Source organism: Meleagris gallopavo, chromosome 22 (assembly GCF_905368555.1).
Source record: "Meleagris gallopavo chromosome 22, MGAL_WU_HG_1.1, whole genome shotgun sequence".
NCBI classification, from domain to species: domain Eukaryota; kingdom Metazoa; phylum Chordata; class Aves; order Galliformes; family Phasianidae; genus Meleagris; species Meleagris gallopavo.
In genome coordinates this window covers 11783425-11802198 of record NC_139425.1, presented here as the reverse complement: position 1 = coordinate 11802198, position 18774 = coordinate 11783425, and the positions used below count along the sequence as shown (strand labels likewise).

At 41.1% G+C, this 18774-nt stretch overlaps 1 protein-coding gene across 7 annotated transcripts in view; it reads right to left on the bottom strand.

Moving 5' to 3' along the window:
* CTCFL (CCCTC-binding factor like) overlaps positions 1-18774 on the bottom strand; it is a 73328-nt gene that overhangs the window by 21971 nt on the left and 32583 nt on the right. Inside the window, exons 8-15 of one of the 7 annotated variants that reach the window (XM_085241706.1) lie at positions 18104-18274; positions 17511-17644; positions 16632-16752; positions 15401-15550; positions 14710-14730; positions 13998-14158; positions 11377-11497; positions 219-9342 (exon numbers count right to left, since the gene is read on the bottom strand). In XM_085241706.1, coding sequence (XP_085097832.1) covers positions 9239-9342; positions 11377-11497; positions 13998-14158; positions 14710-14730; positions 15401-15550; positions 16632-16752; positions 17511-17644; positions 18104-18274 — 983 coding nt within the window. In that variant the 3' untranslated portion in view covers positions 219-9238. Of the gene's footprint in view, positions 1-218; positions 9343-10436; positions 10633-11376; positions 11498-13997; positions 14159-14709; positions 14731-15400; positions 15551-16631; positions 16753-17510; positions 17645-18103; positions 18275-18774 lie in introns of those variants that run through there. The other 6 variants (XM_085241709.1, XM_085241710.1, XM_085241705.1 and 3 more) reach the window with 6 other exon arrangements.

Genomic DNA, 18774 nt, shown 5'->3' with positions numbered 1-18774 from the left:
CCGAGCAACAATACTGGGCTCAAACTTTCCCAGAAGTTCAGGAGCAGCAGCCCACTTCTGCTAAGGCTGCAGGCAGTTCTGTGCCCCTGTATGCAGCTGCCCCATCCATCAGAGCTGGGTGCTCTATTATGGACAGCTTTTGTTCCTCTGGCTCTCTGCTGTTCCAGGGATGCTCTCCTGAAGGGAACAACCCTGACACATTTTGTTTCACATCCTACCTGGCTGGCATGGCCTTGGTGTGGCCTTTATCACTCACAAGTGAGCACAACAAATGAGCATTGCTCCTTGCTGAAAGCATCCCGGTCTGCCCCGAGTGTCCCAGGAGGATTTTATCACCACAGATGGTCATAGATGGGAATCCTTTTCCATAAGTCATCTCCTGATTAGGAAAAATAGTAATAAAAGAAAATTATTTCATTTCCCCAGAAGAGCATTTTGGAGGAAGCAAACCAGGGCTTTTTGTTCTGTTAGAAACCTGTCTGGGAGGCCTCACCCACCCCATGCTCTCCCACCATCTGGGAGAAGATGAGATGAGCCTTCTGGAGCTGAGATACTACGTGCTCATGGTTTCATTCAGAAACACGAAGGATAAAGTAAACTCTTTCTTCATACCATGTTTCTTTTCAGAGCTAAAAAGCCCTCTGAGGATGGACTGCAGCTGCCCAGAGCTGGGCTCAGGGGGCTCTGCGGGGCTTCAACCTGCTGTGCTGTCATCCCTCCCCACAGAACCACTACCTGGGATCAAACTACTAAACGTCATTTATTTGTGTTGCCGCTCCTTTGCAAAGATGTGCAGACACTCTGGGCAGCACCAGAAGGGAGGGCAGGGTGGCTGTCCCATACCCAGAGCTGCCTTGGAAGCAGCTACTGCTATGAAAAATGGAAGAATAGCTCCCGTTTTTAATTATCTGATCGAGTTTTCCACACTAAATCTAATTGAGACAGCAAGGTGGGGGCAGTATTTGAAGACAGACAAGGCATTTGCATCTGTTTTGCTGATTATAGTAGTTGCACATTTTACTTTAACACCAATGGGCTGCAACTGCTATTCAAATGATATGGAAATTGGTACTTTACACTGAAATCTCCCTTAAGCAACAAAGGAAGGGATTAGCACATGGCTCTGCTTCTCCTTTTCTCTTCTTCTTTTCATTTTACTAAAGCACTGTGGCAGTGGAAATCTGATGGCTCATAAACAACACCTGTATCTTCTAATTTTTATTATGTTAAGCTGCAGAATATTTGAACCCTTTTGTGTAACTATAACAAAACAATTTTTAATTAAAAAAAAAAAAAAAGGATCTATATCTAAAACACTCAATTAACTTCATTTTCACAGGGCCTATCTATCCCAGATACATAGGTACACAAGTGATCAGCTGGGTGCCTGCACAGAACCTGCCCCTCCTGCACCCACGGAGGACTCTACGTGGGGTCAGGGCCACCCAGGACTCAATGGCTGCCCTCAACCCCCTTTCATGCTGTCCCACAGATGGCAACTTTCAGTAAGCTTTAATGGAAACATTGCATGAATGCACCCACTCAGCACAGTTGTCCAGGAGTTGCTGGAGAAAACAAAGGTGCATTGCTAATAAGGTATTTTAATGCAATCCTCCGCAGAACCAGTGATAGAATTAAATTGTAAAAGAGTTGTGAGCTGTGCAAACATGCCTGTGTCAAAACTTTGGTGCTCCAGGGACCTGGGATGGGGGAGATTGTCAGGTCCTCACCAAGTCATGCAGTCCTCTGTGCTGAAAATTGCTGATTCAAACACTGAAGCACTGAACACAGTCACTGCGTTCTCACATTCCACTGAGACACCTTCAGCTCTTCATAGAGCACAGACGGGATTAAACAAAGCAACTCCTTTCTCTCAATAAAATTTCAGTACGTGACCCACAGAATAGAGCATTATCAGTCTGGAACTGCCCACGTTACACAGGGACCCAAATTCTGCTCTTACCCACTGCCCCACTGCCTTCAGCGGATTTTTAACCACAGAAACGAAAGGGCAACATCACTTCAAAACATCCATCATACTAAAACCAACACAACGGGGCAGGCTACAGCACATTCATGCAGGAACTCTGATAACTGCGTTTGCACTTCTGGTTTTGTCAGCCACACATGAATATTTATGCACATTTCCATGATGTGCCCCTGGTTTGCATAGGGCACAGGTTGTCAGCAGCTGAAAGCCATTAGCATCTGACAGCTGCTGAAAGAGCTTGTTTGGAACAAATAGGTGTCCTGTCCTGCAGAGCAGGCAGGTGATCAAGGCATCGTTAGGGGCTGCAGCTCTGGCAGCTGTCGGACAAGGAAGGCCCTCCCTGTGCTGCTCAGCCCGGCCTGGAGCAGGGAGATTTAATTATCACCACCACATAATGGGTGGTTTGTAGAGGCTGAGACCTGACAGAAACAGATAGTGGGCAAACAGAGAGCAGATCGCAGCCGATGGAGCAATTACAATCCAAATAAGAGCCCATGAGCTGAGAGAGCAGATGTTGCTGTCCATCAGCATCTCCCCATCAAATGTATGTTTGAATGGTATTTGAGGAAAAGGTAAAGGAGCATTACTTGCAGACCTACGGGATGCTGGTGGGGGATGCTCAGGGACAGGTCCTCACAGGGGAAACCCTGGGGATGTCTTGGGAGCAGAGGTGGGGACATCTGGTGATGGGCATTGAGAGGGCCTCCCCCTGCAACCAGCACCTCCCCTACCAGCACAGCTAGGGCAGGAATGAGCTGAAGACTTTGTATTCCACGGCAGGGAGAGAGGTGAGCCCTGTGGAGTGGGCAGACAGTGCTGCGTGTTCCCACCTCAGCCACAGGGAGGTGAACAAAGCCCACAGAATCCTGCTGGGAAAGGCTGCGTGTACAAAGTGTACCCACAAGTGCCAAACGCTCCACAATATCCATCCAAGCAACTGTGCTTTCTCAAAACCAGAATAAAAGCATTTGGTGGGCAGAGATGAAATTGAGTGGTCAAATATAACAGAAGAGGTACATTGCAACATCACCCTTCTGAGATGCTGGAAATACATGCCTTCGTCCCACACCAGGAGCACAGCAACCCCATTCAGCACTACTCACACATCACTCCAGCACACATCTGCTTCTGGGGAGAGACTTGAGAGCACATGGGACTGGGCCTTCATCTCACGTTCTGTGCCCGTGGTTGCAATTATAAGCACAGTCATGGTGAATGTCTGCGCAAACAACAAGCTACAAATCCTCTTGGTACTTCCTGGGTCGTTGCTTCACTGGTATTCATGAAAACAGTGAGCATGGAAGTGCCCTCACTTTTCTCCAAGCATATGCATGATACAGCTCTAATTGACATACCTTGAAATTAACAAGAACAGCAAACATCTGTGCCCAAAACCGTGGGTGAGGAAGCACCCTCCTTTTCTCAGAGCTCACAAAGCATTCGTTGCTGCCTGTTTGCACTGTGTTTTTAAAACATGGGTTGTTTAAAATATACACAAATAGTATTAACAAAGACCTGCATTTCTCAGGGCAAGTCTCTGGCACAAGCACTGCCTTCTGTCTGATGTGCAGTGATCTTTGGATGTATTTTTAGGCACTGTCCTATAAGCAATGCCTCTTGCACCAATTGCTTCTGCCCAGATATAAACCAGCAGTAACCGTGAGAGCTGCGTGGGATGGATTTGTGTTTTCTAAAACGGGGGGGAAAAGACAATTACTGAAGTTTGGAAGAGGGTCTAAGCTGCACAGCTTTCTCATTTGTTTAATTCGAACACGTACAGAGACCGCATGCCATGGGTAAGGACACTGCAGCACACGGAGAGCCAGCAGGAGGCTTCTCAACAGATCACACCACAAACCAAACCCGTGCCAGAGTTCAGAGGGGTAAAATGAAGGATTTGTTCCTTTTCACTTACCTTTTAGAAGGGTCACACGAGGGATCAATCAGTACATGAGAGATGAACAGAGTTCCACTTTTTTTTATTTATTTATTTTGCCAAGGTTCCTGAAGGAAAAAAAAAAAGGTTCCACAGCCCTCTGTGCCCACACATCTCACTGTCTGCCCACCTTGCAATGCTATGACATGATAGAAAAGAAAATATAACAAGGTGGAAGAGCAGCAAGGTCTCAGACTTCAGCAAGTGAAGACCTGCTTAGACGTGATAACAGCGGGTGCAGAAATAAGAGAAAGAAGCTGCTTACCTTCAGGTTACCTGTGAAATGCTGTCATACACAGGCATCTCCAAATGAGATACCTTCACTTTCACTGCCAGCCCTTAAATGAGGGCTGGGAAGGGGTGGATCCTGGCTCCAGCCTTTCCATCACTCAGATGCATTGCTTACATCTGAGCTCACCTGGGTTGGCTCTGCCTTCTCACCAGGTGCTCCATCACTGCTTCAGGCCATGATGTACCATTTCCACTACAGTCACAGGACACAGCTCTCAGAGCTGCACGGGGCCCTCGTGGCAAACCCTCCACTCTCAGTCCCCGTCCCTGCCATGTGCCCACACGCTTTACACCACACACAGCAGGAGGAGTGCCGGCCGCCTGGCTGTGCAGCACAGCTCTGAGAGAAGTGATGCCAAGGAGCTGCTCGCTGTCATTTCCTGCAATTAAAGACTATTTATTTTCAAAGCTCGTGCTGCCAACCCCCCCATCTGACTGTCACACTTGCTGAATTTTATTTTCAGAACATTGTAATTTGTTAGAGATCACATCCAACTGGTTATTTGGCTGTCTGGGTTTAAATACCACCTTTGTAGCTAATCCCAGGGCTCTCTATCACAAATGTGAAAATTTAAGAGAGCTTTCTCCATTTGTATCTCATGAAGGAATTCTCTTCATTTAAGGCAAAGGATGGAGTTCTCTGCCAAGTATTTATATACAAATAGAATCACAATCTCTGGCTTTGTGATAGGAGCTGCATCCTCAGGGTACAATTACGGCAATTATCTGGATGGATCTTCTCATCAGTAACCTTTGACTCATCTCCTACGAACTGTCAGTCTTCATCATCAAATGGGGAAAGCAGTCTATTGTTTCTATTCAATCATCTGCTTCTGAGAAAGAGAAAACCCCACGATGAGGACAGCCTGCCTGCCCATATCCGTGACCTCCTGCAGCTCTCCCGCATCTGCCAGGCGGGCGGCAGGGACTGGCAGCAGCTCACTGCTGTGCTGCACTGCTGTCATGACGAAAGCAGCAGGCGCCCTCTGAAACTTCTGCATTTCTTTTAGGGATTTCAAGGCAAGCAGAAAAGATCTTTTTGCATGCAAAATACAGATGCATCTCCTAGTTCTAAAAGGTGCCGAATGCCTCAGTCCTCTGTGGGGTCTGTTGGTCACCCATTATTCCTGGGACGTGGCCCCAGTAGGAAGGCAGCACTGTCCCAGCTCCCATCTAACTGTAATGCATTACACTGAGCTAAAAGGGACTGCTAATGATTTGCACCTATGCAAAGATGGAGCATAGTCTTGCATTAGCACTACTATTGTGCTTACTGCCACATAGCTGGTACTGAAACACCAGCAGAAGTGCTGTTGGAGGGCACGGCCTGGGGGATACAGCCCATTTTAAATGGAGTAATCTTAATTTGGAGTCAGCAATGCAAAGCAACATGGCATGAAAGACCACGAATGACTCAGTTCTAGGAGAACGTTTAATATAGGATGGTAAATAACTACTCTAAACATTTTTAGAACTTAAATTATTGTGAATTATTATGGCAAAAGTACAGATGAACTGCTATAGCAAAATAATGGAGAATCACTCCTGCCCTAAAGGAGTATGGCTTAATTCTCCAAGCATACAGTCCTTCCAGAAAATGAGTAGCAGTTCCCAGACTGAATTACAATCACTATTAGCTGCTACATACTCTTGGATAAGGTGGTAACAAAAGCAAACAGTAATGTCCCTCCTTGCTTTCACCCCATTAGCTGTGAGTGCTGCTGTGTGAGCAGGACAAGGATACAACTAATAACAGACCAAAACTGGAAAAAAATCAAAGCTGGAAATAAACTAAATCACAGTGGTGAGCTACCACGGGAGTAAGAAGCCAAATTCTTCATCGTCAAGTGCCAATTCAAAATGGAAACAGATTGAATGAAAACTGTCAGAAGATTCCTCACACCTTCGTATTGCTCACACACCCCCATAGCTCACACAGCCTGTAATGCTAGGCAGAACCCAACTGGTTTGCAACCGAGTTAAACAATAGCTGGGCTGACTAGAGCCCAGCAACACCAATGACGTTTGCCTGAAGGCATATTCTATTAATGTCAACTGCTTTCAGATGCACATTTAGTTTCTCAAACAAAAAAAAAAAATTCAATATTAAACTGTGCAAGTGGAAGTTAGTGTAAGAGCACACAACCTTCTGTCCCACACGCCTCTACCACCACCAGTCACACAGAGCAGCTCCCTTCATTGCAGAAGGCAGCACTGCATCTGTACCCCTGTCCAAGAGTTCCTCGTTTCACTCTTGCTACTTTTGGAAGATCTTCACGGTGTTGAACCTGCATCTCCTTTGTGAGCTTCCTTGTTACCAACAGCTGAATCTCCCTCCGTGTTTCCTCCCCACGAGACCCTTTGCCACCAGCCACAACCACGGCCTTTAGTCGTGCTGCCATAGTGCTTTTACATCAGCCTAAGCTCTGACCTTTACAAAGTTATGAATGTTATTTCACTTTTAATACTCGGAGTTTAATGTCTCTGGAGGAGATTAAGAGCACCAGCTTAATGTCTTTAGTTCCTTGCACATTTGCTCACTGCTTTCTAATGTAACTTAATCACTGCATGCTGCCACACTCCTCAGTTTCTATTTTGAGTTCAGTGAGATTCTTTAAACAAGCAATAAGACAGCAGCACACTGTATCATCAGTGGGTCTCATTGCTCCTAAAAGCAGAATAATTAAATCAGAGATTAATTTTCTTCTGTGTTTCATCTTCCTCCTCTGTACAATGGAGACAGCCATAGCTGCTGCTGCTGGGAGCTGCCAGGTTTTCACAGCAACAGATACAATTGCTAGAGCTGCGGGAGCAGGGAGGAAAAGGAGGTGTGCTTAGAGCTGTGGGCAGGGAGCTCTGGCTGCAGCTGTAGCAGCACAACGCCTTTGCTTCCACCAGTGCCAGTACTGCCCATCAGGGAATGAACCAGGCAGCACTGCCATGAGGGGCATCTCAGGTTTGAGGTCCCACAGCTGTCACTGGATTCTTTCTTTTATAGAACAAGACAACGTGCACCAGAGCAGGCTGGTATCAGAGAAATGGCGGCTGTGTTCGTTTTCCAATTGCAGTGTAGTTGTGAGGTCGTTAAATAACAGTAACAAATTAATTCTAACTAACAAAAAAGTAATCGCTGTGAAGATCTTGAGCAGATGACAGTCAGTGCGTTTTGTTACTGAGACTCAGCAACCAGCAACATTTAAAAGACACAAACAGTTATTTTGGATACGAAGGAGAGGATATCAGGAATTTAAGATGGCAGTTAATTTCTTGGAAAGGAGACAATTCAGGAATGGAAACAAGCTGGAAACTCACTGTTCTCTGCTCTTACAGAACACTGCCCAGGCAAAAGATAAAGATCACTGTGCGGTGAAATTCCAGATCACAGCATGCCGAGGTGCCTCATGTGTACAGTGACACTGTGCACTATTCCTACAGCACTGTAGGAGTACACGAGCACAGGAGTGCAGGCTGGCACGGCCCGAAGAAGGCAGGCTGGACGCTGGGGCTGTGCCCCCTGGGCACACTGCCTCCTGCAGCCCATCCCAGCAGCGTGCTGCTGTGGGAGCAAGGCAGATCCTCAGCCCGTCCTCCTTCCTGGCAGCGCGGCTGCAGCTCGTAGTGACAACCAGAGCTTCGTCTGCAAAGAAAAACAGCTAACAAGAGCTCTTCTTTAGCCTTGACCTGTGTAAGATGTTAAGCGAGACACCCGATTTCAAACTAAGGCAAAAATAAATAAGTGAATTAATAAAAATTAAAAAAAGAAAGAAGGAAAAAAAAAAGAATCAGAGCATCTTTGTCACGCATCGAACTTTTGCTGCTCTGCTGTCGGAAGAGATGCGAACCGGTGCTGCCATCTCCAGGAAGCGCTGCCGATCGCCTCCACCGCGCACCGCTCAGCACCAAACCGTGGCAGCACAGCTCCCAGCACCAAGCCGTGGCAGCACAGCTCACAGCACCAAGCCGTGGCATGGCAGCACTGCCATGAATATCTACTTCGTGACATGAACCGCTCCTGAGCGTTTAATGACTCCTCTATAATTAGTAACATGAAGTTTTTAAAAATTGGCATCTGTTCAGAGTATGGTCTGTTTTAAAAGAAACAAATAAATGTGTACTGATCTTAAAGGTAGAAATAACACCATTAAGTTAACTTTGTAAACTAATCATCTGGAAGCCATGGTAATGCAAGTTCTTAACCACGAACAACAATCAGTGTTCCCAATTAAAAAGCATGAGTCCATAAGGAATGACTCCTGAACAGGTCAGAAGAATTCTTTCTTGATTTCAAAAAGGACACATTCTGGCTTCTAACTATTCAAACAGTCATTTTTCAACTTCATTAAAATCTTTTATTTTTTTCTTTTACATTCCTCTTTGCATAGTCTGATGCTCAGATACCAGCACAGGATAGCATTCAGCTTGGTTATTAACAATTGAAGCAAGCAATATACTCAGAACATTGATAAAGTAACTTATACAAACTTCAAAGGTGAATTTCAACAAAGAAATGTGTTGCTCAGAATTTATAACAATAATGAAAACCTTTATGAAAACAGACACAAAACAATAATTTTTAAACCTTCTTAAACACTCAAATAACAACTACTATAATGGAAGGAGGACAAAGCTGGTGAATAATCTTAATAAATGAAACAAACTGACTCCTAGTAATTGGCACAAACATCTGATATAGAGTGTTCACTGAAAGGAGAGTTGGCAAATGTTCCTTACACTGAAACATCACTGCCTTTCATTTTCTCACCTCAGGAAAATACAAACAGACTGAAGTTCACACAGCTCTCAGTTGTACAGAGTTACTAAAGAATAAATCTGTTTCAGGTCAGCATGTAAATCTAGAATTCTATATGTAAACCTAGAAGAAAAATGACATTCAAGCTGAAAGAAACCTACTTTCCTAACTTACCTCAAAATTAGCTTGTTTTCTTCATTCTGCTGTGTGAATGTAAAAAAAGAGGTGAAGCTTCCCTATAATTTTCAGACGTCAGTCCATCACAGCCACTTCACGAGGTGGTTCTGTCTTCTGCTTTCAAAGCTGTTGCCTCTATTCCTTCTAAAACACGAACAATCTCTCTGGCACAATGTTCACTCTTCACAGTAGAGACATCTGGGAACAATTCCAGATCAGTTTTGCAAAAAATTAAATATTGTGGTGATTAACCAGAAAGACAAGCAAATATTTCAATAGTTTTCACTATTAGGCAATTTAATGTAGTGGATAAAATAGTTCCAGTATATAACATCATATCTTAACTTTCAATTTATTTAGAGAATAAAACTATTTTACATTGAATATTATATGATGAGCCAGGCAAGGAAGTAGCACAAGTAGCACTCATTATACGTTTAGAAGAAAACTAAGCATTATGTGTGGAAATTTAATTTTCATATGATAATATAATCAACAATTGAAAAAGAAAATGTGTGTTCCAGCAAATCACTGCTGGCAGCAGCCAGAAGCCATTTCTAACAAGGGCTCAGCTCTTATGGTAACAGCCATTAATGAAGGCACATGGAGGATCCCACAGGCCCTGCATAATGTGCAAGAAGTGAACAGCAATGTGTACTCCCAAACGTCAACTATGTTAAAAAAATCTGGAACCAGCACAGAAATTCTAAAAGTTGTGCATGTCAAATAACAGACTGAATATCTGCATGAGCAATATCTAATGAGACATTATCTTAGCTGTAGAAATTGAAGCTGCCAGATGAAAGGATCTGAAAGATACCAAAAATATATTGTTTGCATGTACCAAAACATTAATAAACAGCTAAATCTAATTATTGCAAAAGCATACACACTGCAGCTGTAAAATTCTCTCTAACCATACCATTACAGCCTTACCAGTGAAAACAGAAATGTCAGTGCTAATGTAAACTCAGCTGCTGATATATATTCATTAGATTCTGAAAGGCTTCAACATTTCTTACTCTGTGTCAAATTTTATCTCCATGTCATTGGCCACAAGTCAGTATAGGTATAACCTGCTATATCAAAACGTAATGTTTGAGGACACCTAGGCCTCAGATATATTTCCATAATTGTCTCTTGATGCATGAGGAGACCAGGATCCTGCCCACAGCCTTGCCTAACTGAATTTTGTATCTATTGTGCTTTGCCTAGTCAACAGAAATGCACATAAACAAGGAAACATCTCTGGATCAAATTTAGACTGTAAGGTAAAATTGCTAGAATATTACCATGTATGTGATGACACGCTAACGTTTGAGAGTATTAAAGTTAACTTCATCTCTTTTAAGAGTTGCAAAGAAGAGAAATAATTGTGCCAGGAATACGCCAGCAGACAGAACAGGTGTTGCTGTTGTCCCTATGGAGATCTCTCTGAGCTCAGCCAGTGAATGGATCTGAATTGATTCACTTCTTAGGAACCTTAACCTAATGAGAAAAGATGAGGAAGCAGAAGAAAGAGAAGGAAAGAGATTAACTACAGACCATCCTCTGTTTTATATCGAAGGAATAAACGCTGAGTGCTCAAGAGCTACCTACACTGAGTAACTCTCAGGGATTACAAGTGCCCTTCTGACTGTACAGATGTGCTGAGCCAAGAGCCATAAACGGGCCTGGTCACCTCTGCAGCACGACAGAAGGACGACTCTAGCTATTTAGATCACTAGAGTTTTTATTGCTGGCTCATTATCTGATCCAAGTATGAGAGAAGAACAGTTTCTTCATTAGGATGCGTATTGAGATCAATGTGCAATTTGAGTTTTGAAAATGAAAATGATCCAATCTGATTTGTATTAAAGCAGTGTATTATCAAAAAAATGGGCTCACAAGGAAACTCACTACGGCTCAACACAGCAAGGAGTGTTTCATTCACCTTTATAAAGGCAAAGTGAATTTGTAAAAAGGAAAAGAAAAAATGCATTTGTAAGCATTGCTGAGCAGGGAGTTTAGGAAGATGTCTGCAGGAGCTGGGGAACAGCAGGCCCAGAACAAGTACCTGAGCAGAACTTCTGCTCAGCAATTCAAGACTATTCTAAAGCATTCCTCCATTATTAGCACCTAAATTAGCTTCATTGTGAAACAGTAATTAAGCAGCAGGGAAGATTCACCGCCTTAGCCTTTTATTCTTGATTCTAATTTACATGATTAAATTCTAAGTTATTCACTGATTACCTTCTTGCTTAGCATGCTTTAGATTCTCACTTTCCTTCCTTCTATCCTTGCTTCTTTTGCTGGATCTAGCAGTTTTGACCCTCACCAATCCAGAGTTTTCAGGATGCTTGTGCACATCACCCTGTTAGCACAATGAACCATAAATACATGAATCAAATATTAATATGTGTAAGTGCTTTAACACACACACACAAAAAATCCCCAACAAATATTGTTTTGGCAGGCAAATTTTGTACACTGTGCGAAGGGCTAACTTAGTTAACAGCCTCCACAAAACTCCTGAAGATTTGTTCAGAACACATGCTAAAATTCTGTTTGAGAGGAACACTGTGCATCTGATCTTATATTCATTCTTTCTTTTTTTTTTTCTGATCTGTGCATGTGCAATAATGCAAAATCTGTGGGAAAAAAAAGGTTACATTTGTTTCAGAAATTTGCACATTTAATCCAGAAATGGATATACATTCTCACAGCATACAGCGTTTGAATAAGTGAGTAATAATTTCATAGTAATTTTCTTGCTGAACTGATCCTAGCACTCTTTCCCTTCACTTATCTTCTTGAGTTCCTCAATCTGTCTTAAAATTCATACCTCTGTTCTTAGTTTGAAAAGGCTACTATACTCCAAATGAATAACTTCCATACCAGGCTATACAAGCCAGTACCAACTCTGAATGTACGATGTGGCAGCCATTCTCTGCCAAAAGGGGAATACTAGAATTATTACTAATTATAACTAATTATTAATTAATTATTATTAATTATTAAGTATCAATTATTAATGGATCAGTGTAATGTTTGGAAAAAAAAAAGACATCAAAAATCTGCTCTGCTGGTTAAGCACTAAGGAGTTAACATTCCACCCAGTAAACTGCTTCCTATTCTCTGTTCTTCCTAACAGTAAAATACCAAATACTTAAAGATAACTCCACAGAGATTCCTTAAAACAAAGTATCTTCCCCAGAGTGAGGAGCCCTTGCCACATTTAGGCATTCATAAGCTGTAGATTTCACACTGGAATCACAATGCTTCTTAGAGTGAACTGTGAAAAGCTGTTTCTGTTGAAAGGTTTTGCTGCAGCATGAGCAAGTGAAAGACTTCTCACCACTATGAGTTCGTTTATGTACAATTAAATGACATTCCTGAAACAAAGAAAACATTTGCAACATAACTATCCGGCTCTGTACCACATTCAACAAATCCACACAGGCACACAGAAAAGGACAGGAGGACAGGAGCATTGCAGGCTCCTTCATTACCCTCCACTGTTAGCAGCTGCTGAGGAATGCATCGAGTTACTGCCCAGTCCCTTGGAGAAGGTCTCCTCCAGAGCTTCTCCTCCTGAGGTCATTAATGTTTGCAAGGCCATGACCAAGTGAGGCAGTGGAACACATTCCCAGGGAAGTTGCAGATGCCCCATTCCCAGCTGTGTTCAGGGCACGCTGGATGGAGCTTAGAGCACCTTGATGTGCTGGAAGGTCTGCATTCCCAACGATCTTAAGGTTCCCTTCCAACCCAAACCATTATGTAAGAGCTTTTTTTTATCATATGTCATATGATAAATTATTTTTATCATATCATATGTCAATGTAGTGGTACTCAATTTCACCGTGCAAATCCAGGATAAAAACAACAACAAAAACAAAAAATGTTCACAATACAGGCCTTGTGAATGAGCAAAAAGACAGATTTTTCAGATGGCTGAGAAAGGAAGCAATGGGAAAGCTTTGGAATGAGGGCAGAATGAAGATATTTTTACGTGACAGTTTGCTCTATCAAATAGTGCTATTATGTTTTTTTTGTTTTTTTTGTTTTTTTTTTTTTTATAAATCTCTTGTAGTTTCCATGGAAATAAGTAGGAGACATTACTTTTGGATCAACCTTCATATTTCTCCATACTATCAGTTCAGCAGAAGATATATGCAGTGTAATCGATGCTTTCATTCTGGATTTTACAGATGTATAAAAAAATACTTGTCAGAGATACATACAGATCAGAACACCCGTGGACCCTTCATTTTAGCACACACACTAGCTGGACTAGAGATCTCCCCTCCCCCTTTTTTTCTCCCTGTAAGTTAGAGAAAAGTATTTTTAAGTTTCTAAAGTATTGACTGTGCTGCAAGATAAAGAAATACCACGCACGCCCATGGTATTTGTGTGCTGTACACTTGGATGACAGCAAAGGTAAGCAATACAGCAACTAATTAAAAGTGGAATACACTGTCAAAGTCCAGTCTTCACTTAAGGCTGGAAAGCAATGTGATCCTGAGTGTGTTTGTGCAGTATGTTTACGTGTTCAGACTGATCTTATCCAGCGACACCGCTGAAAAATCACACAGAGCACAAACATTTGATTTTGTTCTCATGTCACTGAGGAGGACCATTCTTTCTTTATACTTGTGAACAGTTCACGTCCAAAAGATGTAGGAAGACAGCCTCACTTTTCTGCATTCCTGTTTTATTTTTCATTTATGAACCATTTTTCTTGCAAATAAAACATAACTACTCTATATTAGTTAGAATGTAGTAACAAATCTTTATCTTATTTCAGTAAGCATACCCAAAGTGAATTAAGTCATCCACTTAATATGCAATAATTTGTCAGTGAGTTTAAATACCTGCTTGCATGCAGAGCTGCACTGATCACATTCGAAACTTCTTCCATCCCTGTGAATCTTCTTGTGCTGAGTAAGAGCGTAATGGTTGTGAAAAGCAGCTTCACAGTGACTGCACTGACCTGCCACTGCCATGTGTGAGTGCACATTTTGCAAGTGGACACCTGAACAGTTAAAATAATTATTTTAATGGTCAATTTTGGATCTCCACAAGTTTGAACAAGAGTTAGATTGTGCATAGCCCTGATAACACACTGGTTATAGAAGAAAATGGAAGGAAAAAAAGGACCTTCTGTACTCTCAGCAACAATTCCAGAGTAATTAAGCACTTACAAGATGAAATATCACTGATTTTAATGAAAACTGCTTAATAAATCAAATCCCTTTGAAAATTCCAGTAACTGCTTTCACCTGCACAAGATTAATTTCAAAATGCTACCCAAAGTAATCTGTATATACAAAGGAGTTGTGACATGATAGATAATAATTCCATTTCGACCTTGAAATAATTACATCTGTTAAGAGGCACCTTTCTGAAAACACAGATAGATACAAAAGGCAACTTTGTCTGCCTAAATATTTTTAATATAGCCATTTCATAACTTCAAAAAATCTAATACTGTATCTAGCTCTTCTTGGTATTGGCCAACTGAATCACCTAAAATAAGTAAATATGCTCTATTTCTTAATACTGGTTTCTTAATAAAACTCTTACCTGTACAAGAGTATTTTCTTCCTAGAAGAGAATTGAATTTACACATGAAATAAAGCCACAGTGACTTTACAGGGATTTGAATCAAGCAGTCTTCCAAACAAGAGCTTTTTAAAAATGTAGTACATGAAATCACCAGAGAATCCCAAGGGCTTGCATCTCCAGAACTGTGTATGATAATTTTAACTTTTATTTTCAGTATCACTCTGTATACCAACATTGTTTGATATGGATGACAATGGGGAAAAAAATAAATTAATTTTCTGCGTATAGAATAAAAACGAACTTATGCAGTGCTCTATTTTTTACATTCTGGGAGAAGACCCCAACCAGAGAAGAGGTATTTCAGTTTATTGTATCACTTTCAATGTTTCATGATTGTTACACAGCCTGAAAATAATATTAGATATTGATGTAAGCAAATTCAGAATCCTACAGGTATACTGGAGGGGAAAAAGACCAAAATACTTGATGCTTTGTATTTTAAACAACTTAAAGCATCAACCACAAGATGTCACCCCATCTCCTTGCAGGAACTTCCCTGTAAATCAGCAGTGACCACATTTTCCATAGAATATTCTGTAATGATGTAAAGTCACAGAATGCATTTGGTATCACTGTAAGCAGTAACAATTAGAAACATTTCAGCCCTAATTATCTCCACATTCGCTTTTCCCCCCTGCTTTAAACTCACCCAAATCTCTTTTCTGTGCAATATAGGTACTGCAGTGTGGACACTGGTATTTTGGCACATTTTCTCCATGCTTCCTTAGCATATGTGCTTTCATGTTACCACTCTGAGCAAATTTGGTGTGGCAAATGTAACATTCATGTGGTTTTTCACCTATTAAAATGTGAATATATGCTTAGGAATTCTGTATTCGATACAAACACTAAATTCACACAGATCTGAACATCTACTTTTCAACAGCAACAGCCAGACCAACCAAAATGTAACGTTACCTTGTTATGCACGAAAGGCCAACAAGTTTACATAGCCCATTCCTATGCAAACTCTTGGTTTCCTGAATCTGCAAGTCAAACTGATGAAGCATAAACCCATTAATTCTAAATTATTAATCAGGAATTATCTTCATTATCTTTTATTCCATCTTGTAGATGGATATTCCATTTCATGTACAAAAATGCAGTATTACGATTGAGTGCACAAGGAGAGGAAGTGAATGGCTGTGACATCATGATAAAATTGATTCAACCCCAGCCATCAGTACTGGGGAAATATTTTTTTTTCCTTGACTTTCTTTCCCAGAAATCCACATCAGCTCTGAATATCATCAAAAATGACATCAGCGCTGGCGATAAGCACAGACTAAGAGCACAGAGAAACATCCAGTGTTGAGGTTTTGAGCCAACTCCAGTCTGGCCCTAAGGGCTGAGCTCCCACCATGACTGGATAACACTAGGCCCACTTTTAGACATTTCTGGTCAATTCCTTAAAACAGAAGTTAGTCTGTTTGCACCAGACTACTCTGAAATGTAAACCAAAGCATAAGTGGGCATATTTAGGAGATGTGAAACACACTGCCATTCGTACTAAAATGTTAATGAGGCACACATTACATTGTGACTGAACTGAGTTGAAACCTGAATTACGAGGTAGATACTAATTACATTCTCAGACAATATGCACATTACAGAGTCATGATCTGTGCGCATCGTGTTAAAACAGTTTGATTATTTACTGGTCAATTTACTGGTCAAATTTGGGCATGATCAATCTGAGGTCACAACAATGTGGAATAAGCAAAATGCACAAAGAATGTGCTTTGCAGGTATGCTTTTACTCAAAATCACAAATGAGAAACGTTGTGATTTACAGTCTGAAATTAGGTCACAAGGAAACCCAGGGATTTTGAAGGCCTATAGGAGACATAGGCATAAATCATTACACTGGGGAATCCTACCTGAATGAGTTGCCATGTGTCTTTTCAGTTTATATGCATCTTTGCCAGCATAAGTGCAAAGGTAACATGCATAAGGACGCTCTCCTGTGTGTGAGCGAACGTGTCGCTTCAGTTTACTTGCCTGGCATAAAAATAAGACAATTTCTGCAGTAACATTTACATTTATAGAAGTATAAACAATTAAAATACAAGCACATTCACAAAATACATCTACTGCAATTTTAAATATTGCATCAGTTACAGACTTAGTGCTGCCTGTTCTGGTTTTAGCTGATATTCTGTATTCTTCCCCCAGATGATCTTACTTCCATCTTTAGCACCAACATAAATAAAAGGAGAACCCTTAACACGAGAATAGAAAAAGTCACATTTTAAAATTGGCTGAAAAGAACACCAATTACCTTCATGCTACTCAGTACACCAAATTTAAAATGCCCAAACTCATTAGCCAAAGCCTTTATTCATCTTCAAGTTCATATAAAGAACATTCATTGCAGAAGTCCAATTCATTCTATTTTTTAATACTGTTTTTATGTAGGTTCTGTCCTATATAAATAACAAGTATACAAGTTAAAATTAGGAGTTACCTTCTGTATAATTCCTCCATACTTAATGAGCTCACTTCTAGAACCACTTAAATCTACAATACTACTGACTTAAATAGAATTAAGCATGATTGTTCCCCCACTTTTGTAGCCCCTGTGGTCCTTTCACAAGTCAAAGTATTACACAACGTCAACTCTGGCCATTTGGCCAGTGCAGTGAACAGATGTGCATTTGCACTGCAAGCCAAGCATTAATACTGTAGCTTGACATGTACAACTTAGTATCTGAAAGCCTACCAACTTTCCCCAAAGGATTCAGAAATGCTGTGCTTACTTCTACACTTGAATATTTACACACTGAACACTTGAAAGGTTTTTCAAAGGTATGCTTGTAACGCCTGTGCCGTGCAAGCTCACCACTGGTCACGAATGCCATATCACAGTCACTGCATTTATAGGGCCTGGTGCCTGTAAGAACATACCGTTTCTTAAAACCTTATTTAACAGCTGCATGATTTGTCTGCATTAAATCAACATGCACAGTTTTTATCAGAACCTTTTTGTGACACTGTTTTTTTTTCAAATAGGCAATAAACATCCTCCATATACTGATTATAAACACCTGCTTTGTCAATTTGCTTCCCATTGTTAAACAGTCACAAAGAAAACATCAGAGAAGTTTCTATCATGCATACAAAAATCTGACAAAACCAAAGCAAATTTTCAGTTGATAAAAATTCTTAGAATGGTGAAAGGTAACACAGAATTGCAAACAGACCACATCCTTTCAGTGTAGAACTCAAAACAAAACTGGTGAAACTTCTCAGGACGGAATGATCACAGAATACACCTCTAGGTCTGTCGCTTGCCCGTTGATTAAATACTGCAGACAACATGTAACGTGGAATAACTACACCCATTAGATACCTGTATGCACATTCAGGTGGTTCTGCAGGAGAGCAGCTGTTCGAAAAGCCTTGAGGCAGATGTGACACACGTGACATTTTTCTTTAGAATGGATTTTCCTGTGACGGTTCAGACTTGATATCTTGAGCGAGGTGTACGTACACAACTCACAGCTGAAGACTGCTTTTTCTTCTGTGAGAACAAAGACCCATTTAGATCATGAGATACAAAAGAATGATTTCACTCTTCAAAAATAGTACTGAATTCAATATAGTGCCTCTAGTTTAGGGAAAAGTACCACACATTTATTATAAAAGTGCTTCAAAATGCAATAATTTCTGCCTGACAGCTTGCCTTTTTGTAGCGTAGCTATTTAAGACTAAAGCAATTCACCCCAAAATAGTGCCATGCATTAGTGATGTAGTTCAGAACCTAATTCTGCAAATCCTACCTCTAGTCTAACTCCCACCTCCAAGAGAGGATGAAAGTGGCTAAGATGTGGTTCATCAAGGCACTTCTAAACAATGGAACACACTTCTTGTTGTCAACTGTATGATTAGTACTAACAAATTTAAAGATTTGGATACGGCAGGCTAAGCTATCCTCAGCTTTCAGTAAAGTAAAATCTGTTATGATGTAAAAGCTTCTACAAAATTATTAGTTGACTTCAAGAAAAGATCAACTCCTTGAAG